Below are 14,100 nucleotides of genomic sequence, written 5' to 3' on the forward strand. Positions count from 1 at the left end.
AGCAGCCTTTCCCAGCCTTTTTAAGTCACACACCCCATCAACTTGATCAACTAGATGCTGCACCCACCCTCTCTCCCTGCAAGACCCTCAAAATAAAGAGTTAAAAAAAAACAACATTATTTTAAAACAGGTTTTGCATCAGAAGCTGTCTTTGTTGTGTATTCCTTGCAGGGAAGGAGATACGAGTCTAACTGTACTGGATGTTGATTTAATAGAGGCGAGGCTACAGTAAATCTTTAAGAGAAACCAGATCAGTCAGCCAGTCCATCAGCTTGGAAAGTGACGTTAAAAGAGGGTTTACAGTGACGACAATGATGATGCGTCCAGACTGAGCGCTACGCCGCAGAAAACCGCGGGACTACAGGAAGGAGTCACTTCTAATCCTCCTGGATAAGACAGTTTTCCCATGGGAGGAAACGATGGGAGCGGAGGAGGGACCGACTTTCGCTTTAAAACCCATAGGAATAACCACATTGTGGCAGTGGAAATTATTTTGTCAAAAAAAATGTTTTATCACTAGAAAAATTGCTCTTTCATCCTCAAATTCCAAATTAATTCTTGAAAAGAAAACACCACTTACCCCCCCCAAAAAAATCCTACTTCGAAAAATACCAAAAAACTTTTCAACATTTCTGTAAAAATATGACTTAAACCCCAAACCCTTTCTCCGGGTACTCCGGTTTCCTCCCACATCCCAAAAACATGCATTAATTGGAGACTCTAAATTGCCCGTAGGTGTGAATGTGAGTGTGAATGGTTGTTTGTTTATATGTGCCCTGCGATTGGCTGGTAACCAGTTCAGGGTGTACCCCGCCTCCTGCCCGATGATATCTGGGATAGCCTCCAGCACTCCCGCGACCCTAGTGAGGAGAAGCGGCTCAGAAAATGGATGAATGGACTATACTATTGTTGTGAAAAAAATACTAAATTATTCTCTATGAAAATAGTACTTTCTACAAAAAAATACGTTTATTCTAAAAAACGGCAGTCCTCAGTTTACGTTGGTTCTGACCTAGTCGCAGATGTTATTGAATATTGCCAGTGACGGGATAAGGATGGCAACATTTGGGAAAATGCAGTGCCAATCAATCAAGGGAATTAGCTCCATTCACAGAGTGCTGGAAAAAAAGGTTTATGAGCCCAAGCGTAGTTGTTGAATTTTTCCGAAATCATTAAGTATACAGAGCGCAGCTCCTGCTCATATTTTTCCCATTATGAATGACAGCCGAAAGAAGGCTTTCCTATGGGGGTGGGGGTAGGGGGGGGGGGCCTTCCCAGTGGTGTGAGGTTAAAAGTGTATTTAAGTGTAATAATACATACATGTTGTTATTGGCTTTTAAAAACTTTTTGTAAGGTTGGGGTGGGACATTTCATTTTTAAGAGATAAAAAAAAAAAAAAAAGAAGTTGATCTCATATTTTTTTTATTTTGTTGAAAAACAAAATGTTTTTTTTAGTTTTAGTCTTCTTTTTCTTAAAAATATACAAAATGTATTTTAAAAAATCTTACTTTCTTTCTCGAAAAATATTACTTCATTCTCGAAAAACACCCATTTTACATAAATATTAAAGTCTAAAAAAGATCCACTCTGTCGAAAACCTATTTTTGAAAAATATGAATTTGTTAGTAAAAAATACTTTTCTCTAAAAAAAAAAAAATCTAACTTTTTTTTTTATCAGAAAATACTTTCTTTTGGCGAGAAATACATATTTAAAAAAAGAAAAAGTAAAAAAAAACTTTCTTCTACAAAAGAAAATCTGACATTCATTTTTTTTTTTATTGGAAGAAATATTCTGTTAGTGGAAAAAATACTACTATTTTCTTGAAAAACTGCAAAGGTTGTCTTGATAAATTTTGACTTTCATCTAGTCATATTACAACTTTTTTTCTGGGTATAAGGAAATACAACTATTCTTATTTTTTGTTTTATTCTGTTCTGTTTGGCTCATTCATAAATTAGTCACAGGATGAAATGAAAGTTGATATGAGTGGAAAACTGCGCTGAATGTGCGCTGAATGTGCTGTGGGGCCTCAACTCACCCTCGCACCGGGATCTCCAGTTGGTCCTGGGGGACCCTGCAGTCCTGGGGTACCCGGGACACCCTGAAAAAAACAGATACACATACTTTGAGTTCATTATGTCCCAAAGCTCACCACAGGCGGTCCATCCAGCGCAAACGGTGCGTCAGCCAACAAAGACAGAAGCAAAGATGGGTTCAAAAAGACCTCAAAATACAAGAACCCCCCCAACCCTCATCACACTCCACCACTGACACTCTTTCCATAAAGGCAACCCCCTCCTTTATCCCCCCTTTTAGCTGTTCTCCATGTGTGCAAGGCAGACAGGAGACAACATGATACTTACTGCCTGGCCGGGTGATCCTTGGGGTCCTTCTATAAGCATCCCCTGAAAAAAAAAAAAAGAAGCAAAAGAGTAGATAATACAGTAGCGTTACAAATAACAGACAGCTGCTGTGGGTTTGAGGTTGAGGAATTTACGTATTGTTACACGCAGTATTTAATCGACGGTTCAATTATCCGTGTGTGGTCAAACTTTTGGACGGAATTCACTACAGATGGTAAGGGAGGAGCTACCATTTCGCTTAATATTAGGGCTGTATAACTTATACTGTACGGAAAGAGCTGTATATATCACATACTGTATTTTCTGAAAATAAGTTATAAAATCTAGAAAGACAAAAAACTATGACTTTCTGTATAGACTTTTTGTCAGCAAATTGGCAGCCTCATAGCAGATTAGCTGTCGAAGAGTTAATTTATTTGACAGGCAAGTCTGTATTGTAATAGTAAACTATTTAGTGATGAGACCAATTGTTATTTTTTAAATGAGTCACTTGTTACCTAAAGTTCGCTAGTTAGCTTCTGGATAACATCAAATGACTAAAATCTATGACATTGAATGTCATTGAGGTGTATTTTAAAAGGGCATTTAGCTAGTTCTTTTCTGTATATTTAGTGATCAATATTTGTAAATCCATTTTCCGTACCGCTTATCCTCACTAGGGTCGTGGGCGTGCTGGAGCCTATCCCAGCTGACTCTGGGCGAGAGGCAGGGTACACCCTGAAATGGTCACCAGCCATTGGCAAGGCACATATAGACAAACAACCATTCGCGGTTCAGCAACTGCGGATTCACCTATTTGCTGATTTTTTTTTTTCAAAAAGGTTTTCGTTTTTTCCCGATATTTTTCGATCTTATTGAATTTTGTGGGTTATTATATATATATATATATATATATATATATATATATATATATATATATATATAGTGTTTGTTTTGTTTAAAAAAAAAAAGTGGCATCAATTATTCACAGATTTTTGCTATTCACGGTCCGGCTTGGTGCCTATCCCCTGCAATGGAGGGGGTCCATTGTTTATCAATAGGGCATGTCAGATGTTAGCTGTAGCTAATTAGCAACTTACTAATACTGTATCTATGGCAGTCATTTTAATTGGGCAATGTTGCATTTGAGAAAGTTCTCAACCTGAGCGTCAATGTGCTAAAGATAGTGGGTAAGATAACTGTCATTGTACATTAACAGTGTACGTGGGTACTGCACTTTTCCTCATAAAAATTTTGAGACTTCCCAGTTTTCTGGAAGGCAGCATATATGTCTGCTAGCTTGCTTAAGTTAGCAACAACAGACCTAATATCTTGTTGTGGGAGCTGAAGCTCTAAATTTAAACAATACAGTGTATATACAGTACAAAAAAAACACATATTTGTGCTATCATGTTACCAATCTGCAGTATGGCTGTTAGCCTGCTAATTAGCAACAAGCTAACTGTAAAACAAAAACTTAGCATTATATTTTAGATTTTTTTGAGTTGGTTATAAAATGAGTATGTGATGGACTCAGACAAAGGGGATGAATACTAAGGTTTTATATGAAAATACAACTTACGGGTTCAATGACGGCGGGTTCTCCCTTCTCTCCTTTCTCTCCAAGATAACTTTGACTTCCTCCCACCTGTGGATGAGAGAAAGGCTTTTTTTAAACAGAGTAATGTACATTTATGTTGGGAAAAAGAAAACATGAAAAGGCGAGTAGGAGATAAAGATAAAAGTGCTAAAAACAAATTATCCACAGACTGCTGACTACTGTTCATGAGGATTAAGGTAGCTCTCTCTGCTGCCTGCTTGGAAAAATAAACGTCAGGAATAATTCAGACAGAGGCTATAATTTGGACTCCTATTTAGTAAGCTTCCTTACTAGACATAAAAAAAAACGACCCCAACTACAGGGGTGGTTACCTGACACTATCCATACAATGACTTCACATGAGAGGCATCCCCAAAGCCCCAAAAGAAAGACAGTGTCCAGGAGCTTGAGAAAGTCATGGAGGAGTTGCGGTTTGCTGGGATTGTAGCCCGGAGAGCAGTAATAGCACGTTGCCGATTAACCCCCGAGGTTTGTCATTTCCTACTTCAGAGAATCTTCATCTCATAGAAAGTGCAAGATGTCCATAGTTTAAGAAGACATCGTTAAGTTCAAATGAATATTGCTGCTTCCATTGCCAACTGCAGAGATATATTTTTCGTATTGTTTGTTTGATTTGTGCTCATTCGCAGCAGCACATATATGAATAGGGTTTGAAGTCAGGGTTAGGGTTTCAAGGTAGGGTATCAAGTCAGGGTTAGGATTTTATACCAAGGGTCAAAAGCCAGGTTTGGGGTTTGAGAAGTCTCTTCATATGGGCAAAGAGTTTCAGAGACGAGCCAAAGCCATGATCCTCAGAACGGCTGTGCTACACAATCAGATCTATTGTGCAGACTTTGGTTTCAAAGTAGTCGAGTCAGAATTGGTGAGGCTTTCAAAGAATGGTCCCAAGTCAGGGTTCAGGTTTCAAGTTAGGTTGTAAGACAGAGTTACTGTTTCAAATTAGTCGAGGCTTTCAAGTATTGGTTAGGGTTTCAAAAGAGGTTTGGAGTTTTAAACTAGAGTTAGTGTTTCAAACAGGGCCTTAGGTTAGGGTTTATAATTAAATTAGGCTTTCAAGTCAGAGTTTCAAATTTGTCTTTCATGACAGGGTAAGGGTTTCAAGCCAGGGTTAGGAACTCAAATTTGAGTTTCCAGACAGAGTTAGTGTTTCAAAGTACAGTTCGGTTTCAAATCAGGGTTTCAGGACAGGGTAAGTGTTGAAAAACAAGGGTTAAGGTTTCAAAAAAGGATTTCTAGTGAAGGTTATGAATTCAATGAAGAGTTTCAAGACAGAGTTAGGGTTGTAAACAAGGGTCAGGGTTTCAAATTGGGCTTTCAAGCCAGGGTTAGAGTTTCAAATTAGGTATTCAAGACAGAGTGTAGTGTTTCAAACTACAGTTTGTGTTTCAAGACAGAGTTCGGGTTTCAAAAGAAAGGATAAAGATATCAAACAAGGGTTCAAGACAGGGTTATATGATTTCAATGTAGAGTTTCAAAACATGGTTAAGGTTGCAAATCAAGGTAAGGCATTCAAATTAGTCTCTCATGACATGGTTAGGGTTTCAAATGAGGGTTTTATTAGGGTTTAGCTTTCCAATTACGGTTTCCAGACAGGCGTAAGTTCCAAAACTACAGTTAGAGTTTCAAATTAGGGTTCCTAGCTAGGTTTAGGGTTTCAACGAAGTGTTTCAAGACAGGGTATGGTCTTTAAAAAATAAGGATTAGGGTTTCGAAAAAGCGTATGGATTTCAAACTAGGCGGCACGGTGGACGACTGGTTAGAGCATCAGCCTCACAGTTCTGAGGACCCGGGTTCAATCCCCAGCCCCGCCTGTGTGGAGTTTGCATGTTCTCCCCGTGCCTGCGTGGGTTTTCTCCGGGCTCTCCGGTTTCCTCCCACATCCCAAAAACACGCATTAATTGGAGACTCTAAATTGCCCGTAGGTGTGAATGTGAGTGCGGATGGTTGTTTGTTTGTACGTGCCCTGTGATTGGCTGGCAACCAGTTCAGGGTGTACCCCGCCTCCTGCCCGACAGCTGGGATAGGCTCCAGCACGCCCGCGACCCGAGTGAGGAGAAGCGGCTCAGAAAATGGATGGATGGATGGATTTCAAACTAGGGTTAGTGTGTCAAGGCAGTGTTATGTTTCAAAGTATGGTCCAAGTCAGGGTTAGAGTTTCAGGCATTATTTGTGGTTTCAAACCCAAATTAGGGTTTCAAACAAGGATTTGCGTTTCAAATTAGGGTTAGCGTTGAATAGGGCTTTATGTTAGGGTTTAAAACTAGAGCTTTGAACCAGAGTTAGGAGAGTTTTCAGAAAATGTATCTTAAAAGACCCTGATGTCTATGCTCTTTGTTTTAAAAGCACAGTACTTAGTCATGTGGTAAGGCAAACAGATGACTGGTGGCCTCAGCGGGGAACGTTTGTCTAAACATGACAGGTTACTGGGCTACAGAGTTCATGTCAGCAGTGACAGAGAGGTTACCATCTGCGAGATCCTCGAAGGTGTGCGTCTAAGCTTCAAATTACAATCCGACACTGTCCGAAACAACAAACACTGGCGGTATTCCCAACATGCATTCCTGATCACCACGGCTCATACCCAACATTGTCATCACTTACGCCGCTCTCTCTGAAGTCAGTTTCAGCTGGAACCCCGGGGCCGAACTCTTCCTCGCCAGTGGAGCCCATGGTTTCGGTTGGAGTACCATAGTCACCATAGTCTCCGTAATCGTAGGGTGTCTCCTGGGCCTCCTCTCCTTCATTCAGGTCATATTCCCTGAATTCGTTCACATTATCGTTGGTGTCAACCGGGGCGACGGTTTCCACAGCGGGAGTAGGGTCCGCCCCGACCTGTTCCACGCCGGTGACGTAATCGTCCACGTTTTCCTCATATATCTGGTATGGAGGAGGGAAAAGTTAAGAGGGATAAGATTAGGGATTTAGTAGGCATGTCTATCATGAGGAGACCCACAAAAAAGCCTCAAGAGCCCATGCCTGAAAAGACACAGCAAGTCTTGGTTTGAAGTGGCCAATTTAGGGCTGCCATTTTCTAGGACTCCTTCAAAAATGATTTAGATTTAGCCAATAGGTAACAAATTTTACACACTACTCCTCCATAAGGTTTTGTGGTCATCAGTTAAAGTGAAAATACATTGTTTATACTAAACATTTCTGATAATCCACACGAATGAATATGGTTCTTCATCAGGGCACGCCCAACCCCTAGTTTTCATGAAAATAGTACTGGATGTGCACCTTTTTCATATCGGTACGAAATTTTATGCACCACCCCACCATAAGGTTTTGTGGCCACCAATTAACATGGAAAAATAATTTTTTTTTTAATGTAAACATTTTAGATATACACAGCAATTGAATTGGTTCTTCATTTAGCCATGACTAACATTTAGTTTTCGTGAAAATCGTACTCTATCTGCATCTTGTCTCGTATTGACACCAAAGTTTATGCATCATCCTTCCATAATGTTTTGTGCCAATTACTGAAAGTGGAAAACATGTTGAATCAGAACTTTTATAAGGGAATCGGTTCTTTCTTGGCCCAAGCCCTACCATTTCAAAACGAACTTTGAAATTGGTTAAATCAATCAGCAGCAATCAGACTAAAAATTACCACGTACCATTATAAAAATACTCAAGTAGTCAGTTCCACTCATGGAAAGCATTTGAAGTGACACTAATATATTGAATTTTACAAAGTGTACACGACCATGTGCCAAGCAGACAACGTGGAAAACAAATGGCCATATTGTTCCCATTTAACCCCCGAATGTTCCTCATTAGGTCACTCTTTATGTTTGTTATGATTAAGCACAAATTAAGGCTGCCAAACTCTGGATATGTCAGAAGCATGGAAGAGGGACGGAGGATTTGTCTGTCTATCTATCAGTTTGCCATTGGTTACGCTTCACCGAATGACAAAGTTTTCCTGCTGTGGCCACGACGTCATTTCTCGTGAGGAAAAAAAGAGTAGCATAGCAGCTTGATGGTTTCATCCAAATAAGGGTTTTTTTTCGACCACCAATCACCATCATTAAAATTTGTAAAAGGTTTTGGAATGTGAATGCTGGCATCGAGACAGCTGATGAAGAAGGAATATAAAAGTAGGTTTTAAATAATGTTTACAATCTAATGACGCTACACTCGAGTTGACATGACTCATTTGATTCCGCTCCCCGTTGTTGATTAGACTCAATCTTACACATACTGCATCATACTGGCGACACCTGAGACTTGAAGTTAAAAAAACCAAAACAAAGTTACCTGGCCCTCTGTGGGAGTTTCTGGCTGACTTCCGTCCACGATGGTGTAGTCGTAATCAGTGAAGTAGTCGCCGTCTACAACGGTCTGAAATCAGATACACAAACTTACAACTTACGTATGAAACATTTTTTTTTATGGCAAATAGAGACCAATGACAGTGACAAATTGATACAAATATAGCAATAAATATAGCAATCTTTTTTATTATGTCTGTACCATTTTCAAGACCTTTGACCGGCATATTTTGAAGGTAAGATTTTTTGTTTTTAGAACCTTGCGTAATTATGACAGCCGTACAAATGACATGGTCAAATGTACTCTAGGATACTTGTGATGGAAATTAATTTGTCCATTAACCTTCATTTTTAATATAATGGATGTGCATGTATCAATAAATGAATGTGCAAATGGAATGAACTCCTGTTTGGTGCCACTGTGTGTGTATTGAGGAGTTATGTCATTTACGAAGCTCAATTTCCACACGCTAATGCGTGACGTCATATTGTTCATCAAATTTATGAACTCCATTTTACCTTGATTGCTTCAAGACGCAATCCATCAACAATTGATTCCACCAATTCAAATGATCACTTTGTCCTATATGAGAGTTCCGAGTTCCCACACGGAACATATTAGGTAAGTGACAGGAAGTGTGACTTCCTCATGCTTTAGCCAAACGAGTACTAATCCGTAAACGATTACAGTGCAGCTCAGTCTCTGACTTGCGGAGATCATGGCTAGCAATATGCTTTTGGCAATATGTCCATCCATCCATCCATTTTCTGAGCCACTTCTCCTCACTAGGGTCGCGGGCGTGCTGGAGCCTATCCCAGCTGTCATCGGGCAGGAGGCGGGGTACACCCTGAACTGGTTGCCAGCCAATCGCAGGGCACATAGAAACAAACAACCATTCGCACTCACAGTCATGCCTATGAGCAATTTCGAGTCTCCAATTAATGCATGTTTTGGGGATGTGGGAGGAAACCGGAGTGCCCGGAGAAAACCCACGCAGGCAAGGGGAGAACATGCAAACTCCACACAGGCGGGGCCGGGGATTGAACCCGGGTCCTCAGAACTGTGAGGCTGATGCTCTAACCAGTCGTCCACCGTGCCGCCTGGCAATATGTCAAAGCTGTTAATTCATTCAAAATCTTGTAAAAATTTACTGTTCCACTTTTCCCGAGAAAGATTTTTTTTTAAATCATAAAACATTTTATTTTCTGTGTAATTTTATGTCATTGTATACATTACTATATTTCTTTGAGAATCCTTCCTTCATTGGAGAATTTACTGCTCGCAATTTGTTTGTTTGACTGATTTTAAATGCCATATATCGGTTCCTGCTTACACCAAAGAAAAGCATTTTGTTCCCTTACACGACCATGCGCCAAGCAGACAGCGTGGCAATGTGAACCCAACCGTGAGCTTAACACCAAGGTACGTACATAACTGTAATTTTTGGCATACCATTACAACCCTGCTAAAAAGGTGTACCTGATGTTTGACTGCCAATAAAATGCTTTAAAATGACAGATTTCATTGCGCTGCTGTTGAGATTGGCCTAATAAACGCTGAAATAAAAGTTCAAAGATTTCCAACTGACATAAAATCAAAGAGGAAAATAGAGACATACAAAAGATGGACAAGAAGACCTATTGTTATTCATGGCAGTGTTGGCCATGAAAGCGGTATTAGTAGCAGCGGTACCTCGGTCTTGGCTCCTTCGGTGGGGGCAGGTTCGGTGGGTACCGCTCCTTCGCTGTAGTCATAGAACTCGCCATAATCATAGTTAGTGTACTGTAAAAGGGGAAGAAGAAATGGACGGCGAAAGGGGTGCAGTCAATCCATCAGTGCCGTCATGTAAATACGCCAGCACAATGTCATATTGTACAGTATTTACATGGCCAGTGAGAGCAAGGCTGAGTTATACTCGCCATGCTATTTTAGAAATAACATGACCAAATAAATCACATCCATATGAACAGAACAGGAACAAAAACTTAAATATATGGATGAAAATAACAATAAATCTTGTTTGCTCCCAAACAAGTTGTAATGCGGTCAAACGTGATGCGTTGCTACACATAGGTCTGAATGTCATCGATAGCCTGAGGCTTTCATTAATGGGGCCCCATTAAAGTGAGTGTGCAGTCCTGACTCATGGTGGGAAAAGGCAAAATTACAGGAGCAAATAGCAGCCAGTAAATGACTTATAGCGCTAAATAAACGTGCGGCCTGAGCTCTAAAATAGCCCACATGAATGCGGTGCAAAATAATCAGCTTCAGGGATATAATGTTGCTGTTTATTTACAGCCTTAAAGTTGAGCCACTCCGGACAAACCGCACAGGAAATGACTACAAGTTTCTCTGATTGGCATAAAATGTGGGAATTGGAGCTAGCCTAAGCAGCAATTCAGCAAACATTTACACAAACTTCAAAAGTATGCTAAAAAAAAGCTAAGCATTGTTGTCCCATGGCTACTATGTTTGTCATGTTTCTTTTGCTGTTTTTGTCTTTTTTTTTTTTTAGGAGTAATACAAATGGTAGGTAGCAAAGTATTTTAAATTTACCAAAAGTTTACACGAACCTCCAACCTGAGAATCAAAGGTACGGGAAGCTAAACAACGATAAGGTTTAATAAGCTAACTGTTGCTGTCTAACAAGTTCGACAAATAGTGTCTATGTCATATTTCCTTTTTTTAAGAGCAGCAATATTGGTTTTACAGTAAAGTATTTCAAATTCAACAAACACTTTCGCAAACTTCAAAGGTAGAAGAATCAAACGGAAAGCTAATGACTACTGATGTTGCCTTTCCCAAAAAGAAGACAAACTATTGATGTTGCACTTTCCTGAACAGAAAACAAATTACTGAAGTAGCACTTTCTTCAAAAGAAGACAACCTTTTGATATAACACTGTCCTAAAAAGAAGACATTAAAGTTGCACTTTCCTAAAAAGACAAACTATTGATGTTGCACTTTTCTAAATGGAAAACAAACTATTTATGTAAAACTTTCCTAAAAAGAAAAAATATTGATGTTCCACTTTCCGAAACATAAAACAAACTATTGATGTAACATTTTCATTTAAAAAAAATATCGAAGTTACATTCCTAAAAAGAAAATACTTAAATTACATATTTATTTTTTAAGTTTATTTGAGAGTCTTTCTTTTACTGGACAATTTAATTTATTACCATTTAGTAATGTCGTTTTCTCCCAGCGTACCTTTATTGACAGTTTAACAATGGTGAATAGGTCCATTAAGTCCCAATTCCTGATATGCATTAAAAGGATTAATATTAGTTCCCGGGATAACTGTTGACATTGTGAAAAAGCGATAAAAGCTGCAATGTTGGCTAAACATCCCTCCGGCGGTCACGCTTGAAGTGGAGGCCCGGCCAGACAAGGCGAGACAGCCTGACAAGAGGGGCGAGTGGGAGGGTTGAGGGGTTGTGACGATTTACTACCTTGAAGTTCTTGGCTAGAACCTTCACTGTGAAGCTCGGATGAAATCGGAATTGGACGTGCACTCATACACACATGGGGAGACGCACTACTGTAAAATTCCTGCTTCGTCTTTTGCACAGCAGCGCGGGGTGAGGGTGGACGCTCCCTGTTGGCGGTGTCCGAGTAAAACCATCTACAAATAATTAATGATGGGGACTCTCTGGACAATTGTGGTAATAACAACGACGGTAAATAACAAACTATTTATGTAGCACTGTCTAAAAAGAAGACAAACAATTTATGTTGTACTTTCCTAAAAAGCAGACAAACTCGAATTTGCACTTTCCTGAAAAGAAAAGTATTGATGCTCCACTTTCCTAAAGGAAACACAAACTATAATGTTGCACTTCCTGAAAAAGAAGACAAATTACTGATGCTGCACTTTCTTACACATCCATATCGAGTAAATGTCTAAAGGCTATGAGACTACATGTGCAACCAAGCGCTCTTGCGCTCTCTCTCTTTCTCTCTCTCTCTCGCACTCTCCATCCATACCTCCCTCCCTCTCTCTCTGCTTGACAGCCTCCACCAGAGTGAACTTGATGATGATGAAGCAACATTTTCCAGCCACTTCATCCACATTTGCACATCGGCAATGAGGAGAGAGAGAGAGTGAGAGAAAAAAAAAAAGTTTCCAGGTATTGGGATTTTTGTTTCACATGAGGGGGGGGGAGGGGAAAAGGTTGGATTTCGGGTAGCACAGCCTGCACAACTCGTTAGTGATATAAACCACGGGGCCACTGCAAAGTGGGGCTTGGGTCGGACTCGGCAGCAGGGAAAAGAGAAAGGCAAAGATTTTCCAGTCTGAGCTCATCAGTTATTTGGTCAAACACTTGACGAAAAATGTCAGCTGACAGCCGCAGCTCATATTAGAGAAGAAATACATGCAAAAAATGAATTACTTTGAAGGGCAAAGAACCATATTTGGTCACTTTGGATGCCTCACAGCGCAATATAAGGCAGTAGACAACCACATGAATTCCCACCGCCAATAAACAAATACAAAGGCTGAGATTTACTACGACCCAACTATCTTCAAATAAATTCTTTAAAAATATATTATAAAATATATTTTGATGTTGTCATTTGATAATTAAAGGCAAGTAACCACAGCTTAATAAATAAATAAATGGTTGCAAATTTCCTAAAAAAAAATGTTTAGATCGTTCTTTTCATTTTTGGAATTATGGTTGAAAATTTCCTAAAAAAAAATGTTTAGATCGTTCTTTTCATTTTTGGAATTTTGAAAATAATTTTCTTACATTTTGAAAATACTTCTGTAACATTTTGAAGGGCAAGGAACCATATTGATGTGTTAGGCCAGGTGACCTAAGAATGTTTTTTTGTTTTATTTTATCAATTTGCAAATATTTCATCCATCCATCCATTTGCCGTACCGCTTATCCTGACTGGGGTCGTGGGCAGACTGGAGCCTATCCCAGCTGACTCTGGGCGAGAGGCGGAGTACACCCTGAACTCGTCGCCAGCCAATCGCAGGGCACCGATAAACAAACAACCATTCACACTCACATTCACACCTACGGGCAATTTACAGTCTTCAATCAACCTACCACGCATGTTTTTGGGATGTGCCAAGAAACCGGAGTACCCAGAGAAAACCCATGCAGGCACGGGGAGAACATGCAAAATCCACACAGGCGGGGCCAGGATTTTAACCCCGGTCCTCAGAATTGTGAGGCAGATGTGCTAACCAGTCGTCCACCGTGCCGCCCCAAATATTTCATATACTATATAATTTTCAAGTGCTTGGAACCATATTTAGTAACTTGAGCCAATATAATAATAATAATAATAATAATAGTTAATAAATAGTTTGTATTTTTTATTTTGGAATTTAGAAAAATGTTTGCATAATTCTGAAGTGCAAATAACCATATTTGGTAATTTAATCTAGAGCTAAATTTACAAGCAATAATAAAACAGTTACCATTAAATATAATAAATGACGTACTATAATATTTAATAATTTAATGAATTATTTAATGTTGACTTTCCATGTATTCCCTTTTCTACTGACCTCTTCCTCAGGTTCCTGGGCTTGGGGGGTGTCCTGGTGGGAGGGGGTTTCACAGTCGGGGCTGTAGTGTTCACAGTAGTCATAGGCGGCCCGGGGGTCTGCCACGATCAGCAGCTGCTGGATGTCACCCTGGACCATGACAAAAACAAACAATATGCCAGCTAAAACACCACCCAAAATTTCATTTTTAAACACAAAGTCTGCACCGTCTTCCTGATTAACCCAGCATGGTGATCATAAAAAGTAACAGTAAAAACACAACAAGCAGGATGTGGTAAAGCACGAGGCCGTAATCCTCCTGATATAAAAGCTCATTAATCAAGGC

General features: G+C 39.7%; 1 protein-coding gene across 2 annotated transcripts in view; it reads right to left on the reverse strand.

The window, feature by feature from the left end:
- The window catches only part of LOC133411639 (collagen alpha-1(XI) chain-like), an 85,061-nt gene that overhangs the window by 45,373 nt on the left and 25,588 nt on the right, over positions 1-14,100 (reverse strand). For both annotated transcript variants that reach the window (XM_061694228.1, XM_061694229.1), the window contains 7 exons: positions 13,776-13,904; positions 9,935-10,024; positions 8,228-8,311; positions 6,566-6,841; positions 3,926-3,991; positions 2,365-2,406; positions 2,040-2,102 (listed from right to left, as the gene is read on the reverse strand). In XM_061694228.1, the coding sequence (XP_061550212.1) occupies positions 2,040-2,102; positions 2,365-2,406; positions 3,926-3,991; positions 6,566-6,841; positions 8,228-8,311; positions 9,935-10,024; positions 13,776-13,904 (750 nt within the window). The remainder of the gene's footprint in view (positions 1-2,039; positions 2,103-2,364; positions 2,407-3,925; positions 3,992-6,565; positions 6,842-8,227; positions 8,312-9,934; positions 10,025-13,775; positions 13,905-14,100) is intronic.

Source organism: Phycodurus eques, chromosome 13 (genome assembly GCF_024500275.1).
Source record: "Phycodurus eques isolate BA_2022a chromosome 13, UOR_Pequ_1.1, whole genome shotgun sequence".
Taxonomy (NCBI): domain Eukaryota; kingdom Metazoa; phylum Chordata; class Actinopteri; order Syngnathiformes; family Syngnathidae; genus Phycodurus; species Phycodurus eques.